The 13,362-nt window shown below is 46.5% G+C and overlaps 1 protein-coding gene across 3 annotated transcripts in view; it reads left to right on the top strand.

Annotated features, from left to right (window-relative positions):
• The window catches only part of SFMBT2 (Scm like with four mbt domains 2), a 196,453-nt gene extending 183,590 nt beyond the window's left edge, over nt 1–12,863 (top strand). For 2 of the 3 annotated variants that reach the window (XM_044991443.1, XM_044991434.1), the window contains exons 17-21: nt 1,256–1,431; nt 3,951–4,123; nt 9,122–9,370; nt 9,539–9,667; nt 12,622–12,863. In XM_044991443.1, the coding sequence (XP_044847378.1) occupies nt 1,256–1,431; nt 3,951–4,123; nt 9,122–9,370; nt 9,539–9,667; nt 12,622–12,762 (868 nt within the window). In that variant the 3' untranslated portion in view covers nt 12,763–12,863. The remainder of the gene's footprint in view (nt 1–1,255; nt 1,432–3,950; nt 4,124–9,121; nt 9,371–9,538; nt 9,668–12,621) is intronic. The other variant, XM_044991452.1, reaches the window with a different exon arrangement.
• The last annotated feature ends 499 nt before the right edge of the window (nt 12,864–13,362 follow it).

Genomic DNA, 13,362 nt, shown 5'->3' with positions numbered 1-13,362 from the left:
CCAGGCACTTAGGCCTCATCCAAAGCCCAACAAAATGAATGGAAAGGCTCTCGTGGACTTCAATGGGCTTTGGGTCATATCCTAGAGAAGAAGAGCAGAATACTGGAGGCAAAGTCCACTACACAGATCTGAGAGCTGAATTTTTCTTCTAACATTTTCTCTTCTCTGCTCACCGCAAAGTACCTAGGCCCAGGTTCTCAAAGGTATTTAGGTGCCCAACTCCCATGGTTCCAATGGGAATTAGGTGCCTAAATATCCTCAAGGATCTAGATCTTTGGGGGTGTGATCCTAAGGCTCGTGAAGTCATTGGAAAGATTCCAATTGACTTCAGTGGGTTTTGGGATAGACCCCTAAGATGCTGAACCAGCCATTTAAATTACAGCACAGTGAAGAACACCAGAAAATAAACAAAGTCAGACCCATCGTAGTAAAAAGACAAATGTTGTGGTGTCACTAAACGGGGGACATCCACCCAGGCAAACAGTGACTCGGGGTGAAAACCTCTTGGAAGATAGAGATTCCAGGTTAAAGCAGAAATGGATGGTTTCAGACAGAGGTCCAGCAGGAGCAATCTCTGCACCCTGTGGCTACTACTCTAGAATCTTGTTCAGTGCTGGCCCCCCTAAAAGACAGGTGACCCCAGAGAGCACCTACCCACTTGGAGGAGGCTTGTGAAGCAGGTCTCAGCTAGGCCCATGAATTGACATATCGTCAGCAAGCCACCCCGTGCTTGCAACTGCACCACCATAAGCCCGCACTGCTCACGGCTCTTTACGGCCGGTCAGCATGCCAGGCAGAGATCGTAATCCTGGGCCCAAGGGTCTGCAGACTGGGCGTGTGCAGAACCATAGAATAAAATGCAATGCAGCATTCCCACTGACAGCTCCCGCAGTTGTGACCTTGCTGTCATCTTTGACTCTCTTGTCTCTCGCCTTCCCCCAAATAGCCAGTCTTCCGATGCCCTTTTCTCTCTAAACCCACAGCTCAAAACCTTGTCCACCCTGTGGTCTCTCTGACCTTGAGTACTGTAACCTCCTCCACCACCTTTACTGCATGCTGCCTATCCTCATTTTAACGTATCTGAAATACAATCGGTACAACCGGTATGTCTTAATTCTGCACTTCAGTACATTGGTCCCACTCCCCCGGAAGTCAGTGAGAGGAGCATCTACGTAATAGAGGGCAGGACTGGGTTTATAGCATCCGCTGTTCTCACTTCATTAGTTATGTGTGATCTTGCAATATCCTTTCCTAGATACAGAGGGAAAACGTACAGGGCAACAGTCAAGATTGTGCGAACGTCTGACCAAGTGGCAGATTTCTGCAGAAGAGTCTGTGCAAAACTGGAGTGCTGCCCAAATTTGTTTAGCCCTGTGCTGGTCGCCGAAGTCTGCCCTGAGAACTGCTCCATTCATACCAAAACGAAATACAGTGAGTATCAGCTAAACTGTTGCTCTCTCGCTAGAAGAATCAGAGCGGTGGGCGGATGTTCATGATATAGTTATAAAAATAAACGTAATTTGATACCTTTCTTTCTTTCTTTTCCTATAGTATAAGATATTGCAAATAGTAACACTAATGCAACAAAATGCAGCCTGTCCTGTGGGCTGAGCTCACTGACTGGTGCTCAGCACCCTAGGCCTGCTCTCTCTAGCACAGGGAACTGAGCGCTCACCAGGTCACAGTGCACCAAGCCAGACAGACCCACAGTGGGATGTGTGAACAGGAAGGTCACAAACCCAGTCCTCCAGGGTCTCCATTTTAGAGTCTCCCTCCAACTTCAGGCCCCAAGGATCTTTGCTTGGCCTGCCATTGTGTTCACTTTTTCCCATGGACTCTTTACGGTTTCTCTGTCTACAGAAGGATGCCAGTTGGAGTATCTAACACAGGGATCGGCAACCTTTGGCACATGCTCCGTCCGCAGGTTCGGCTGATCGCAGCTCCCACTGGCCGCAGTCGGAGGGATGTGCTGGCCACCGCTTCCCGCAGCCCCCATTGGCCTGGAGCGGCGAACCACGGCCAGAGGGAGCTGCGATCGGCCAAACCTGCAGACGCGAAAGGTAAACAAATCGGCCCAGCCAGAGGGCTTACCCTGGCGGGCCGTGTGCCAAAGGCTGCCGATCCCTGATCTAATATTTTCCAATTTAGGCCACCTATTACATTAAGGCTCCGTGTAAACAACACACCGCTTTCGGCAGAGTGGCGTATATGGACAGCTACAGGCTGCAGTGAAAAGCAGGCTGCGTCCACCCTGCAGCGTGTAGCTACCTGGGTCAGTGAAAGGCTCTGCTGGAGAAGCTGCCTTTCCCTGTGGAGCAGAAGGGCTCCAGCAGTGGGGAGCTGGAAACCTTTCCCCACTGCCAGAGCCTTTCCCTGTGGAAGCGAAGGGCTCCAGCAGCAGGCAGCTGCTAGCTTTTCCCTGCTGCCGGTATCTTTTCCCAGGCCGGGGAAGGGCTTCCGCTGCAGCAGTCGGGTGGCCACTCACGCCTTTCTCGGAATACCGGTCGTTCTGGGAAAGGCGTGGGCCTGCCCCCACTTGCGTGACCCTGTCCCCACCAGCACCACCCGGGGCGGGGAGGGTGCATTTTGAAGAGCGTGCCACCCCACCCCTGCTGGCGTGATCTCGCACACATGGTGCAGGTCCAGGTACATACCCACACCCCTCGGGTGTGTCTTTACAGCCTCATCATCTGCACTGCTATTTATACCTGTGCTGTGTGTGCATGTACACGCCACGCTGTCAGAAAAATCCTGCGGTACGCATCCTTAGAAGATGATTTTGCCATTCTTTGTTCTTTTAACCTCTGCAGCATCAGGTGTTTACTTTCACTAATATGCACCAACATCCAGTTGGTGGTGATCTTGCACAGGCTGTATTTTGCTTAACTTTTAAAGGAGTAACTTCTTTGGACCACATTATTCATTGCTAATAAGTCAAATTCGGATCTGTGGCACCACTATAAATCTGCAGTGTCTGCCAAAATCTATGGCACTGCCCTGGATTTACGTCTAGGTAGCTGAGGCTCCAGCTGAGCACTCAAGTGCATCCTTGTACAGGAAGGCTCTTGCTTAAAGTTATGCACATGCTTACGCCTCCCTGAAGACGACTTTGCTGAACAGCAATGGACGGCTGAATTAGGTCCTGGAGGTAGAATTGGGTTACATCCTCCTCTCACACGAATTTTACACTCGGATAATTTTATTGATTTCAAATGAGTCACTCCTGACTGACCGCACAGTGAGAGGAGAATCGGGCCCTGTCTCTATATACAACTCATATGCAGTCTGGGACCAATCATTGTTATATAGAGAAATATTTATTCATTTAGGACCTGAGCCATAGCCCACTGAAGCCAACAGAAGTCAGGTATTTGGTGCATTGACTCAACAAATACTTTGGCCATGATATTCAGAAGAGCTGAATGCTGGAAGCTCCCATTGAAGCAGATGGCAGCTGCAGACTCTCCGCACCTTTGAAAGCTGGTAATTTTCATGCTATGAACTTCAAGATCTGACCCAACTGGAGCCTCAGCTACCCAGATGTAAATCCAGGCAACGCCATAGATCTGGGCAGATACTCTCCAGATTTAAAGTGGTGCCACAGATCAGAATTCTTATTCAGTTCTTACTCAGGCAAAATTCTCAGCCTGTACAGCAAAAGTTTTGCCTAAGTAAGTATTAAGTAAGGACTTCAGGATTTAACATATGGTGGATAAATATGTCTGAATAGATGTCTAAATTATAATGGTTTTTCCATTTTGTGACAATAGGCCAAGATAGCATCAGGTATTTCATTCTTCCTTGGGACATTGTCTGACAATCAAGATTTCTTTAAAGTTCCCTATGAAAGCTGTTATGAAGTAGTGGTGTATTTCATTGGATTGATAGCATAGGCAAGCAAAAGCTTAATTTTCTTTGTGATTGTGTTTTTATTGTATGTTTTGCTCCAGCCTATTATTATGGGAAGAGGAAAAAAATCATTAAGCCTCCAATTGGGGAAAATAACAACATGAAAAGTGGACACATCAAACCAGCAAGACGCAGAAAGAGGCGGAAATCCATTTTTGTGCAGAAGAAAAGGAGGTCGTCAGCTGTCGATTTTAACGCTGCGGGATCTGCAGAGGTACACATTGGACTGTGCTCATTCACCTTGCTATAGAACGGTGCTCAGCACATGACATTGCTTTTTGGAAATATAAATTTTCAATAAGCACCCTAGGGCTGCCCTTCCCCTTTGGGAGGAGCTCCTCATAAATATCCTAAAAGCCATTCATAGAATCATAGAATATTAGGGTTGGAAGGGACCTCAGGAGGTCATCTAGTCCAACCCCCTGCTCAAAGCAGGACCGATTCCCAGCTAAATCATCCCAGCCCCAGGGCTTTGTCAAGCCTCACCTTAAAAACCTCTAAGGATGGAGATTCCATCACCTCCCAAGGTAACCCATTCCAGTTCTTCACCACCCTCCTAGTGAAAAAGATTTTCCTAATATCCAACCTAGACCTCCCCCACTGCAACTTGAGACCATTGCTCCTTGTTCTGTCATCAGGTACCGCTGAGAACAGTCTAGATCCATCCTCTTTGGAACCCTCTTTCAGGTAGTTGAAAGCAGCTATCAAATCCCCCCTCATTCTTCTCTTCTGCAGACTAAACAATCCCAGTTCCCTCAGCCTCTCCTTGTAGATCATGTGCTCCAGCCCCCTAATCATTTTTGTTGCCCTCCGCTGGACTCTTTCCAATTTTTCCACATCTTTCTTGTAGTGTGGGACCCAAAACTGGACACAGTACTCCAGATGAGGCCTCACAAATGTCAAATAGAGGGGAATGATCACGTCCCTTGATCTGCTGGCAATACCCCTACTTATACAGCCTAAAATGCCATTAGCCTTATTGGCAACAAGAGCACACTGTTGACTCATATCCAGCTTCTCGTCCACTGTAACCCCTAGGTCCTTTTCTGCAGAACTGCTGCCTAGCCATTTGGTCCCTAGTCTGTAACAGTGAATGGGATTCTTCTGTCCTAAGTGCAGGACTCTGCACTTGTCCTTATTGAACCTCATCAGGTTTCTTTTGGTCCAGTCCTCTAATTTGTCTAGGTCTCTCTGTATCCTATCCCTACCCTCCAGCGTATCTACCACTCCTCCCAGCTTAGTGTCATCTGCAAACTTGCTGAGGGTGCAGTCAACGCCATCCTCCAGATCATTAATGAAGATATTGAACAAAACCGGCCCCAGGACCGACCCTTGGGGCACTCCGCTTGAAACCGGCTGCCACCTAAACATGGAGCCATTGATCACTACCCGTTGAGTCCGACGATCTAGCCAGCTTTCTATCCACCTTATAGTCCATTCATCCAGCCCATACTTCTTTAACTTGCCGGCAAGAATACTGTGTGAGACCGTATCAAAAGCTATGCTAAAGTCAAGGAATAACACATCCACTGCTTTCCCCTCATCCACAGACCCAGTTATCTCCTCATAGAAGGCAGTTAGGTTAATGAGCCATGACTTGCCCTTGGTGAATCCATACTGACTGTTCCTCCTTCATCTCTCCTTGAAGCTCTGTTTTGCTGTGATGCCTACAAAAGTTTGGCAGTAGTTAAGCAGCTTGTTTCCTTGTGCTGTGTGATCTGTCTGTCTGTATCCATCCATTGTCTCTTGTCTTCTACTTGGACTGTAAGCTTTTTGGAGCAAGGGCTGTCTTTGTGTTTGTACAGCTCCTAGCACAGTGGTGTCTTGGGCCATGACTAGCGCTCCGAGACAGTACTGCAGTATAAATGCTAGATGCGGAAAGGACATTTATCAGTCACACTTGAGTCAGCATGGGTTCCAGTACTCTATTCATTACTTATTGCTTAATATGTTAAGTTCACAGCACTTAAAATTGTTCTAGGTGCTTTATAGAACAAGTGAACGACAAGAGTGTCCCAACGACTATACATTCTGTGGCCTCAATCCTACAAAGATGTAGGCCTTGTCTGCGCACCCATGAACGGCGTGAACTGGTGCCGTTAAACCGGTCCCATGTGAACGCTCTTGTTTCTGTTTAAAAGTGACTTATTTTGGTTTAGCTTAAACCTGTGTCTGATCAGCTTAACCTAAACCCAGATAAAGTACTCTTGAACAGAAATAAGTGTCCACCCAACCTTTGCAACCAGTTTAACTAAGTTTGTTTGAAATAACACCTGAAGTTAAACCAATGCAGTAACACGTGTGGAGAAGCCCTTATCCACATACTTAACTTTGCACATGTGAATCCAATGGCATTATTCATGGGTAAAGTTAAGCACCTGTTAAGGCCTGGTCTAAACTGAAAAGCTTTGCTGACATAGCTTTGGAGGTTAGGAGTGTGAAAAAAATCCTGCTTCTAACTAGTAGAGCTTTGCTGGCAAAACCCCTAGTGTAGACAAAGTTATACTGGCAAAAAAGGCCTTTTACTTATTTCATTCAGGTAACTGTTATAGACTACAGTATATGGAGCTGTACCTATCTCATAGAGCTGGAAGGGACCCTGAAAGGTCATTGAGTCCTTCACTAGCAGGACCAAGTACTGATTTTTTGCCTGAGATCCCTAAGTAGCCCCCTCAAGGATTGAGCTCACAACCCTGGGTTTAGGAGGCTAATTCTCAAACCACTGAGCTATCCCTCCTCTCCTCGCCTCTTCCACAGTAGAGCCTGTGAGTTATGAACACCTCAGGAAGGGAGGTTTTTTTCATAGCTCTGAAATGTTCGTAACTCTGACCAAATCGTTCTGGTCGTTCTTTCAAAAGTTTACAACTGAACATTGACTTAAAACCACTTTGAGACTTTACTATGCAGAAGAAAAATGCTGCTTTTAACCATCTTAATTTAAACAAAACAAGCACAGAAAGAGTTTCCTTACCTTGTCAAATCTTTGTTTATACTTTCCCTTTATTATTTTTAGTAGTACTGTACTGTATTTGCCTTTTATTTTTCTCTCTCTGCTGCCTGATTGCCCACTTCCCGTTCCAAATGAGGTGTGTGGTTGACCGGTCAATTTGTAACTCTGGGGTTCGTAACTCTGAGATTCTACTGCATATCTACAAAAGCACTCTTTTGCCACCTGAGCTGTCTCTCCACTAGGAGGGTTTGCCAGCATAGCTATACCAATATAGTTATAGCTGAAAACCCTTTGAGTGTAGATAAGGAGCAAGTGTTTGTGGGACTTGGGCCCAAATCATACACACATCAAAATCAGGTGTGGATCCAAGACACACTGAAGTCAGTAGGTTTCAGAGTAGCAGCCGTGTTAGTCTGTATCCGCAAAAAGAACAGGAGTACTTGTGGCACCTTAGAGACTAACAAATTTATTTCAGCATGAGCTTTCGTGGGCTACAGCTCACTTCTTCGGATGCATAGAATGGAACACACAGACAGGAGATATTTATACATATAGAGAACATGAAAAGGTGGAAGTATGCATACCAACTTTAAAGACTATGATTCTATGAAGTGGAACAAAGTGGCGAGGCTTGGTGATGTTTAGAGTTTGTCTACACAGCAAAAGCTGCACATAGGCTAACCTGCCTGAGCTAGCTTAACTCCAGCTAGCATGGGTAACCATAGTAATGAAGACAGCAAAGCGGGAGCTTCAGAGTGCGCTAGTGAGCGAAGTATGTACTCAGGGTCCGTGCCAGGGTTGTACAACGTGCACTGAGACCCATGCGTTTCCGTCTTCGCCGATATTGTTGGATTCAGTCTTGCTCAGGTAGGCTAGCTCATGCACAGTTTTTGCTGTGTACATTTACCCTTGGAGGGGTAAGATTTGTGTGCCCCTGAGTGGTGCAGTTAATAGTCATTATTAACTCAGTTCACATATGCAATATGATTTCTGGTAACAGACAAAACCATACATTGTAAGACAAGACAAACTGGGGAGCCTTAATACCCACTCAAGCCCTTCCAAGTTAATGGGCTTGAATGTTAGAAAATGATGGCAGGATTAAAGTATAATCCTCCTTGGTCAAATTCTGATTTCTCATTAAGAAAATCCAAATGTGAGCAAAACGATGCACTGACACTTACTGAAACTGAAATTCTGAGCGACATTTCATCTGCTGTGTGCATTTACATATATATGTTCGGTGTCCAGCATTTTTTGTTTATGAGGGACATTGTAGAATTTCAAATTTGGAGATACTATGCTTCAGAGCTGATGAGGAGCTGGATTTTCTGTTTTGCAGGAAATTCTGCACATTTTAATTTTTTTCCATTCCAAAATGCAATGGTAATCAGAACATTTCAATTTCCCACTAAATGAAATTCTGAAAAAACTCTGTGTCGGATCGATCAAAATGTTTCCTTTTGATAAAATAAAAACATTTCCAATTTTTCACTTTTTAAAACTTTTAAAACTTTTTTTTTTACATAAAAACAATGAATATCATTTGGAAAAGTCATTTTGAAATGAAAAATCTAAATATTCCATTCTGAAAATATGAAAGTGGGACATTTCAACATCATCAAAATGCTTTGTTTCAGTTTTTATTGCCTAAACAAAATTTCATCAAAATTGACACATTTTTCTAAATGTTTCCATTTCAGTGAAAATGGTATTTTCCAGTAAAAAACTTGAAACAAAACATTTTTTGACCAGCTTTAGTGCTTCTTTTTAACAGGGTAATTAATCATTGGAGTAGATTATCAAAGGATGTGATACATTTTTCCATCACTTTGAGGACTTCAAAAGAAGAATGCTTTAACATCTAATTTGCTTTTTACCTTCTCTCAGCTTGGAAAATGAAAAAAAAACCTAGTCAGTTTCATTCTTTTTCTAGTCAGTTTCACTTCCCAGTTCTCATGCCTTAGCACAAGATTGCAATGTTAGAGTTACAAGCACAGCAGAGGAACATTCACACTGAAACGGAAAACTGTTTTCATTGACATTTTAAAAAAATAGGAATACAAATTCATTTTAATACTAGGTTTTGTAACCGAACCTAAACTTGGGGGCCTAAATGGTATGACACTGTGGCATATATAGGGGTATAATTCAGCTGAAGTCAGTGGTGTGACTCTGGTTTGACACTAGTGTAAATGAGAGTAGGATGTGACCTCATGTTAATCCCTATATCATAATGTTTCCGTGACGATCTTGCTCTAGGAAAGCGAAGAGGAGGAGCCAGATGCTATGGAAGATGAGACAGGGAGCGAAGAAACCAGCTCAGAGCTACGTGATGACCAGACTGACACCTCTTCTGCTGAGGTACCTTCAGCCCGACCAAGAAGATCAGTGACATTACGGAGCAGCACGGAGTCAGACAGACCCGCTCCCATCGAGAGAGCTAGAAGGAGCCGCAAAACACAGTGTCTCTCATCCCCTGAAGGAGAGAAGTGCACTCAAGTCAAGGAAGTGAGTATATTGGTGGACTACTTAGCTCCCAATTAATGGCAATATTTTTTCCATTGACGTAACCTTCTGTGTCAAGTATTAACCATCTGCAGAGAGTGCCACATGCTCTACAGATGAGTCATTCTGGGCACTGTAACCTTTTCTTTACAAGTGTTTTGGCTCTTGCAGGAAATAAAGCAAGAAGAGGAAGAGAAACTCATCCTCGACAGCAATCCATTGGAGTGGACAGTGACTGACGTTGTGAGGTTTATTAAATTGACAGACTGCGCTCCCCTAGCCAAAATATTTCAGGAACAGGTATGCTGCCGCATCTTACCTCTCACTGGGTGCAGACACTGTGTTAATGGTGTTTATTCACAGCGCAGGAAAGTGCAACTGAGCCTTTATGAAAAAGGTGAAGAACAGATCTTTCTTGTTCATTAAAGGTGAAATTCACCCTTGTCAGGATCAGTATGGGGCCCATGCATCACTTGCACCCCTAAAATCGGGCTTAGGTGGCACTTAAATGGTACGTAGGATGTCTGATGACACAAGTGTGAATGTCACCCTAGCTACTGTAATTAGATTAAGCACTGGACCAGGACGCAGAAGACCCAGATTCTGAATCAGTGGATGGCTTCGGGCTAGGTCGAAATTGTCTGACTGAAATTAGGCACCAAAATCCATAGGCAGGCTCCTAAAAACGTGTCCTGATTTTAAGACGTTCTTAACACTTCCAATTAAAGGCAATTAAATCTGCAGGAGCTGAGTACTGCTGTCATCAAGCTAATAGTGTCTTTCAATGGGCCTTAGATAGATAGATAGATAGATAGATAGATAGATAGAAGTAGTCACTCCACTAATGAATAACATCCACCGCTCAGGGCCGCCCAGAGGATTCCGGGGGCCTGGGGTCTTCGGCGGCGGGGGGCCCTTCCGTTCCGGGACCCGCTGCCAAAGTGCCCCGAAGACCCGCGGCGGGAGCCCCCCGCCGCCGAATTACCGCCGAAGCGGGACCCGCCGCCTGGTCTTCGGCGGTAATTCGGTGGCGGGGGGGGGGTCCCCGCCGCGGGCCTTCGGGGCACTTCGGCGGCGGGTCCCGGAACAGAAGGGGCCCCCCGCCGCCGAAGACCGGGCTGCGCTTCGACGGCGGCGGGTCCCGCTTCTCCCCCCCCGCCCGGTTCCCGCCCGGCCCCCGCTTCTCCCCTGGCCCCGGCCGCCGCTTCTACCCCCCCGGCCCCGGCCGCCGCTTCTCCCCCCCCCCCGCCTGGCCCCGGCCGCCGCTTCTCCCGCCTGGCCCCGGCCCCAGCCTCCGCTTCGCCCCGGCCCCGGCCTCGGCCTCTTACCCGAGCGCGTCGCCGGCAGGGCCTGAGCTCCGTCCCGCTCAGAGCCGCGTGGGGAGGGGGCGGGGCTGTGAGCTCCACGCCGAGCGGAGGCAGCTGCCCCGCCCCCTCCCCACGCCGCTCTGAGCGGGGCGGGGCTCAGGCCCCGTTGGAGCTCCCAGCCCCGCCCCCTCACCACGCAGCTCTGAGCGGGGCGGGGCTCAGGGGCTCGGCCGGAGTCTCGGCGCTTGATGCGCCGAGGCTCCAGGAGAGTGGCGGAGGTGGGAGCCTCCGCTCTTCTCTTGGGGGCCCCTGCGGAGCCTGGGTCCCGGGGCAAATTGCCCCCTTTGCCCCCCCCTCTGGGCGGCCCTGCCACCGCTATCGAATTCACTCTAAAGGGGAGAATCTCTAGTAAATGATATCTCAAAATATGCTCTAGGAATTATTTTAGGGAGGTTCTCTGCAGGTCAGATTAGATGATCACAATGGTCCCTTCTGCCCTACCAATCTATGAAATAAGATATTAACCAGACTGGAATGTTGCCAAGACACCAGAGCTAATACCCTTCCTCTTGCCTAAAGTGCTATGGGATTGATCTTCAACTAACTGCACGTGAGCAATGCTTTGGCTCTAGTTATCTGCAAGACAGCACCTGGGGGCCCCTAGCAATGTGCCTCTTCATTGAGTTGAAACATTAAAAATAACTAGAGTAGGTGTTTGTGATCAGAAGAGTGCTTATCATGTACATGCATCATCTGTGTTTAGGAGTCCAGAGGATGGTAAATAATCTAGTTGAGGACACAGTTTGTGCTCTTTCTGACCTTTACTGTGTTTACATTGTGAATTTCTTTGACTGCAGTTTGATTCCTCTATTTTTCCCCTGTGATCATATGTTCAGATTCTGCTTGTTGGCTTTAAATGTGGTAGGTTTTTGTTTTTCTTAAAGACTTGAACTCTTAATTAATCAGCAGAACCAAGGAGGAAACCAGGAAATAATGGTTATAAAATCTATTTCATCTGGGGCACTGGGCAGCTAAGGGAACCAGAGAAGAACTATAGGAATCTTTCACTTGCCATTCAAAGCCAAACCCCATTGGTTGTGTCTGAAAACGATTGCCCTCTGACGGCTGTTCAGTGGCCTATGTGAAATGAGTTATTTTATTATTAATTATTATTATACAGTATATCACAGGCCTGGGAGCCCTACTCATGAACCAGAAGCGGATATGCTAGGAGCTGTACAATCACAGAACAAAAATACAGTCCCTGCCCCAAGGAGTTTACAATCTAATTATAAGACTAAAGACAACAGGTGGATAAGACAGACTGATGGGGGAGTGAGACCGTAGTGATCAGCAATCATAAACAGTGGTATCAGTGCACCAGGGGCCTAAATTGGTTCCCAGTGGCCAGATCCGAATTAGCACTTTTGTTAGTAGCAGGGAAGCCAAAGACTGTACGGGGCATGCTTTGAACTGCCCTCTACTCCCTAGAGATTTTCCTTCCAGGTCAGGGTCCAGCGCAGCATAGAGAGGAAGTATGGCATTGTGGTTAAGGAACAGGATTCCAAAATGCTGCAGTCAGCTCCCTGCTCTGCCTCACATGTCCTGTCTGACCTAAGGCCTCTCCCTGGGGCCTGCTTCCCCACCTGTACCATGGGGATAGTACTTCCTCTTTCTCATCCACGTCTGTTTAGAGTGTAAGCTGTATGGGGCAGGAACTGTCTCTACAGCACGTAGCTCTGTGGGGCTCTGATCTCAGTTGGAACCTCTAGATGTAGGATAAATCATGCATACGAATATGCTGCTGCCGCGTGGCCAGACGCCTTCCTCTCCCAGGATGTCAGTCCCGCTTTGACCAGCCCTAAAGCAAAATCGACTGTTCCACCTTTTCAAGTTCTGCGTAGTAGTCTGCAAACAGCAACTTCTCGTTGTCTCTTCTTTCCCTAGGACATTGATGGCCAAGCACTTCTGCTACTGACGCTCCCAACAGTGCAAGAATGCATGGAGCTGAAACTTGGCCCAGCCATCAAGTTGTGTCACCAGATCGAGCGAGTAAAAGTTGCTTTCTATGCACAATACGCCAACTGACTCTAGTGCTCCTTGCATTTCCTTCTCCTCTCTCTCTGTTTTTAATTTTTAACGTTACAGTTCACTTGGGTTTTTCCTCAAAACACGTGGAATTGGAAGCTCCAAGACACCTCCTGTAAAAAAAAAAAAAAATCCAAGTGGAATGAATATTTCCGTATTTGTAAAGCACATTGAAGTATTGCTGCCGTCTCTTTTTGTGAAACTCTCCAGGAGTGTGATATTGTGGGGGAGCGAGGCCATGATATAGCAAGCCTTCCTGCAAATGGCAAACACATTCCATAGGGAAAATGTTCAAGCATTTATAGCTGATTGTGATGTCTTAAGGTCAATTGCTGGACATAAACGATCCCGTCGGTGATTCCAAAACACTTCTTTCATATTGAAATGTGAGTGATCGTTGTTCAAGTGACCCATGGCTTCCTGCAACTTTGATCTTAATGATCGATGTGCTTTTTTTTCTTTTCAGTCTTACAAGGCAAGAGAGATAACAGTGATGCAATGAAGAACATATTATCAAGTGATTTTTAAATGGGAAATCCAAACCATGCTCTCTGTTGTATCAGTCACAAATATAATGATCTAAAAGGCGTGCATTAAAGC

This window comes from Mauremys mutica, chromosome 1 (assembly GCF_020497125.1).
Source record: "Mauremys mutica isolate MM-2020 ecotype Southern chromosome 1, ASM2049712v1, whole genome shotgun sequence".
NCBI lineage: Eukaryota > Metazoa > Chordata > Testudines > Geoemydidae > Mauremys > Mauremys mutica.
The sequence above is the reverse complement of the archived record's forward strand: the minus strand, read 5'-3'. Positions and strand labels throughout refer to the sequence as shown.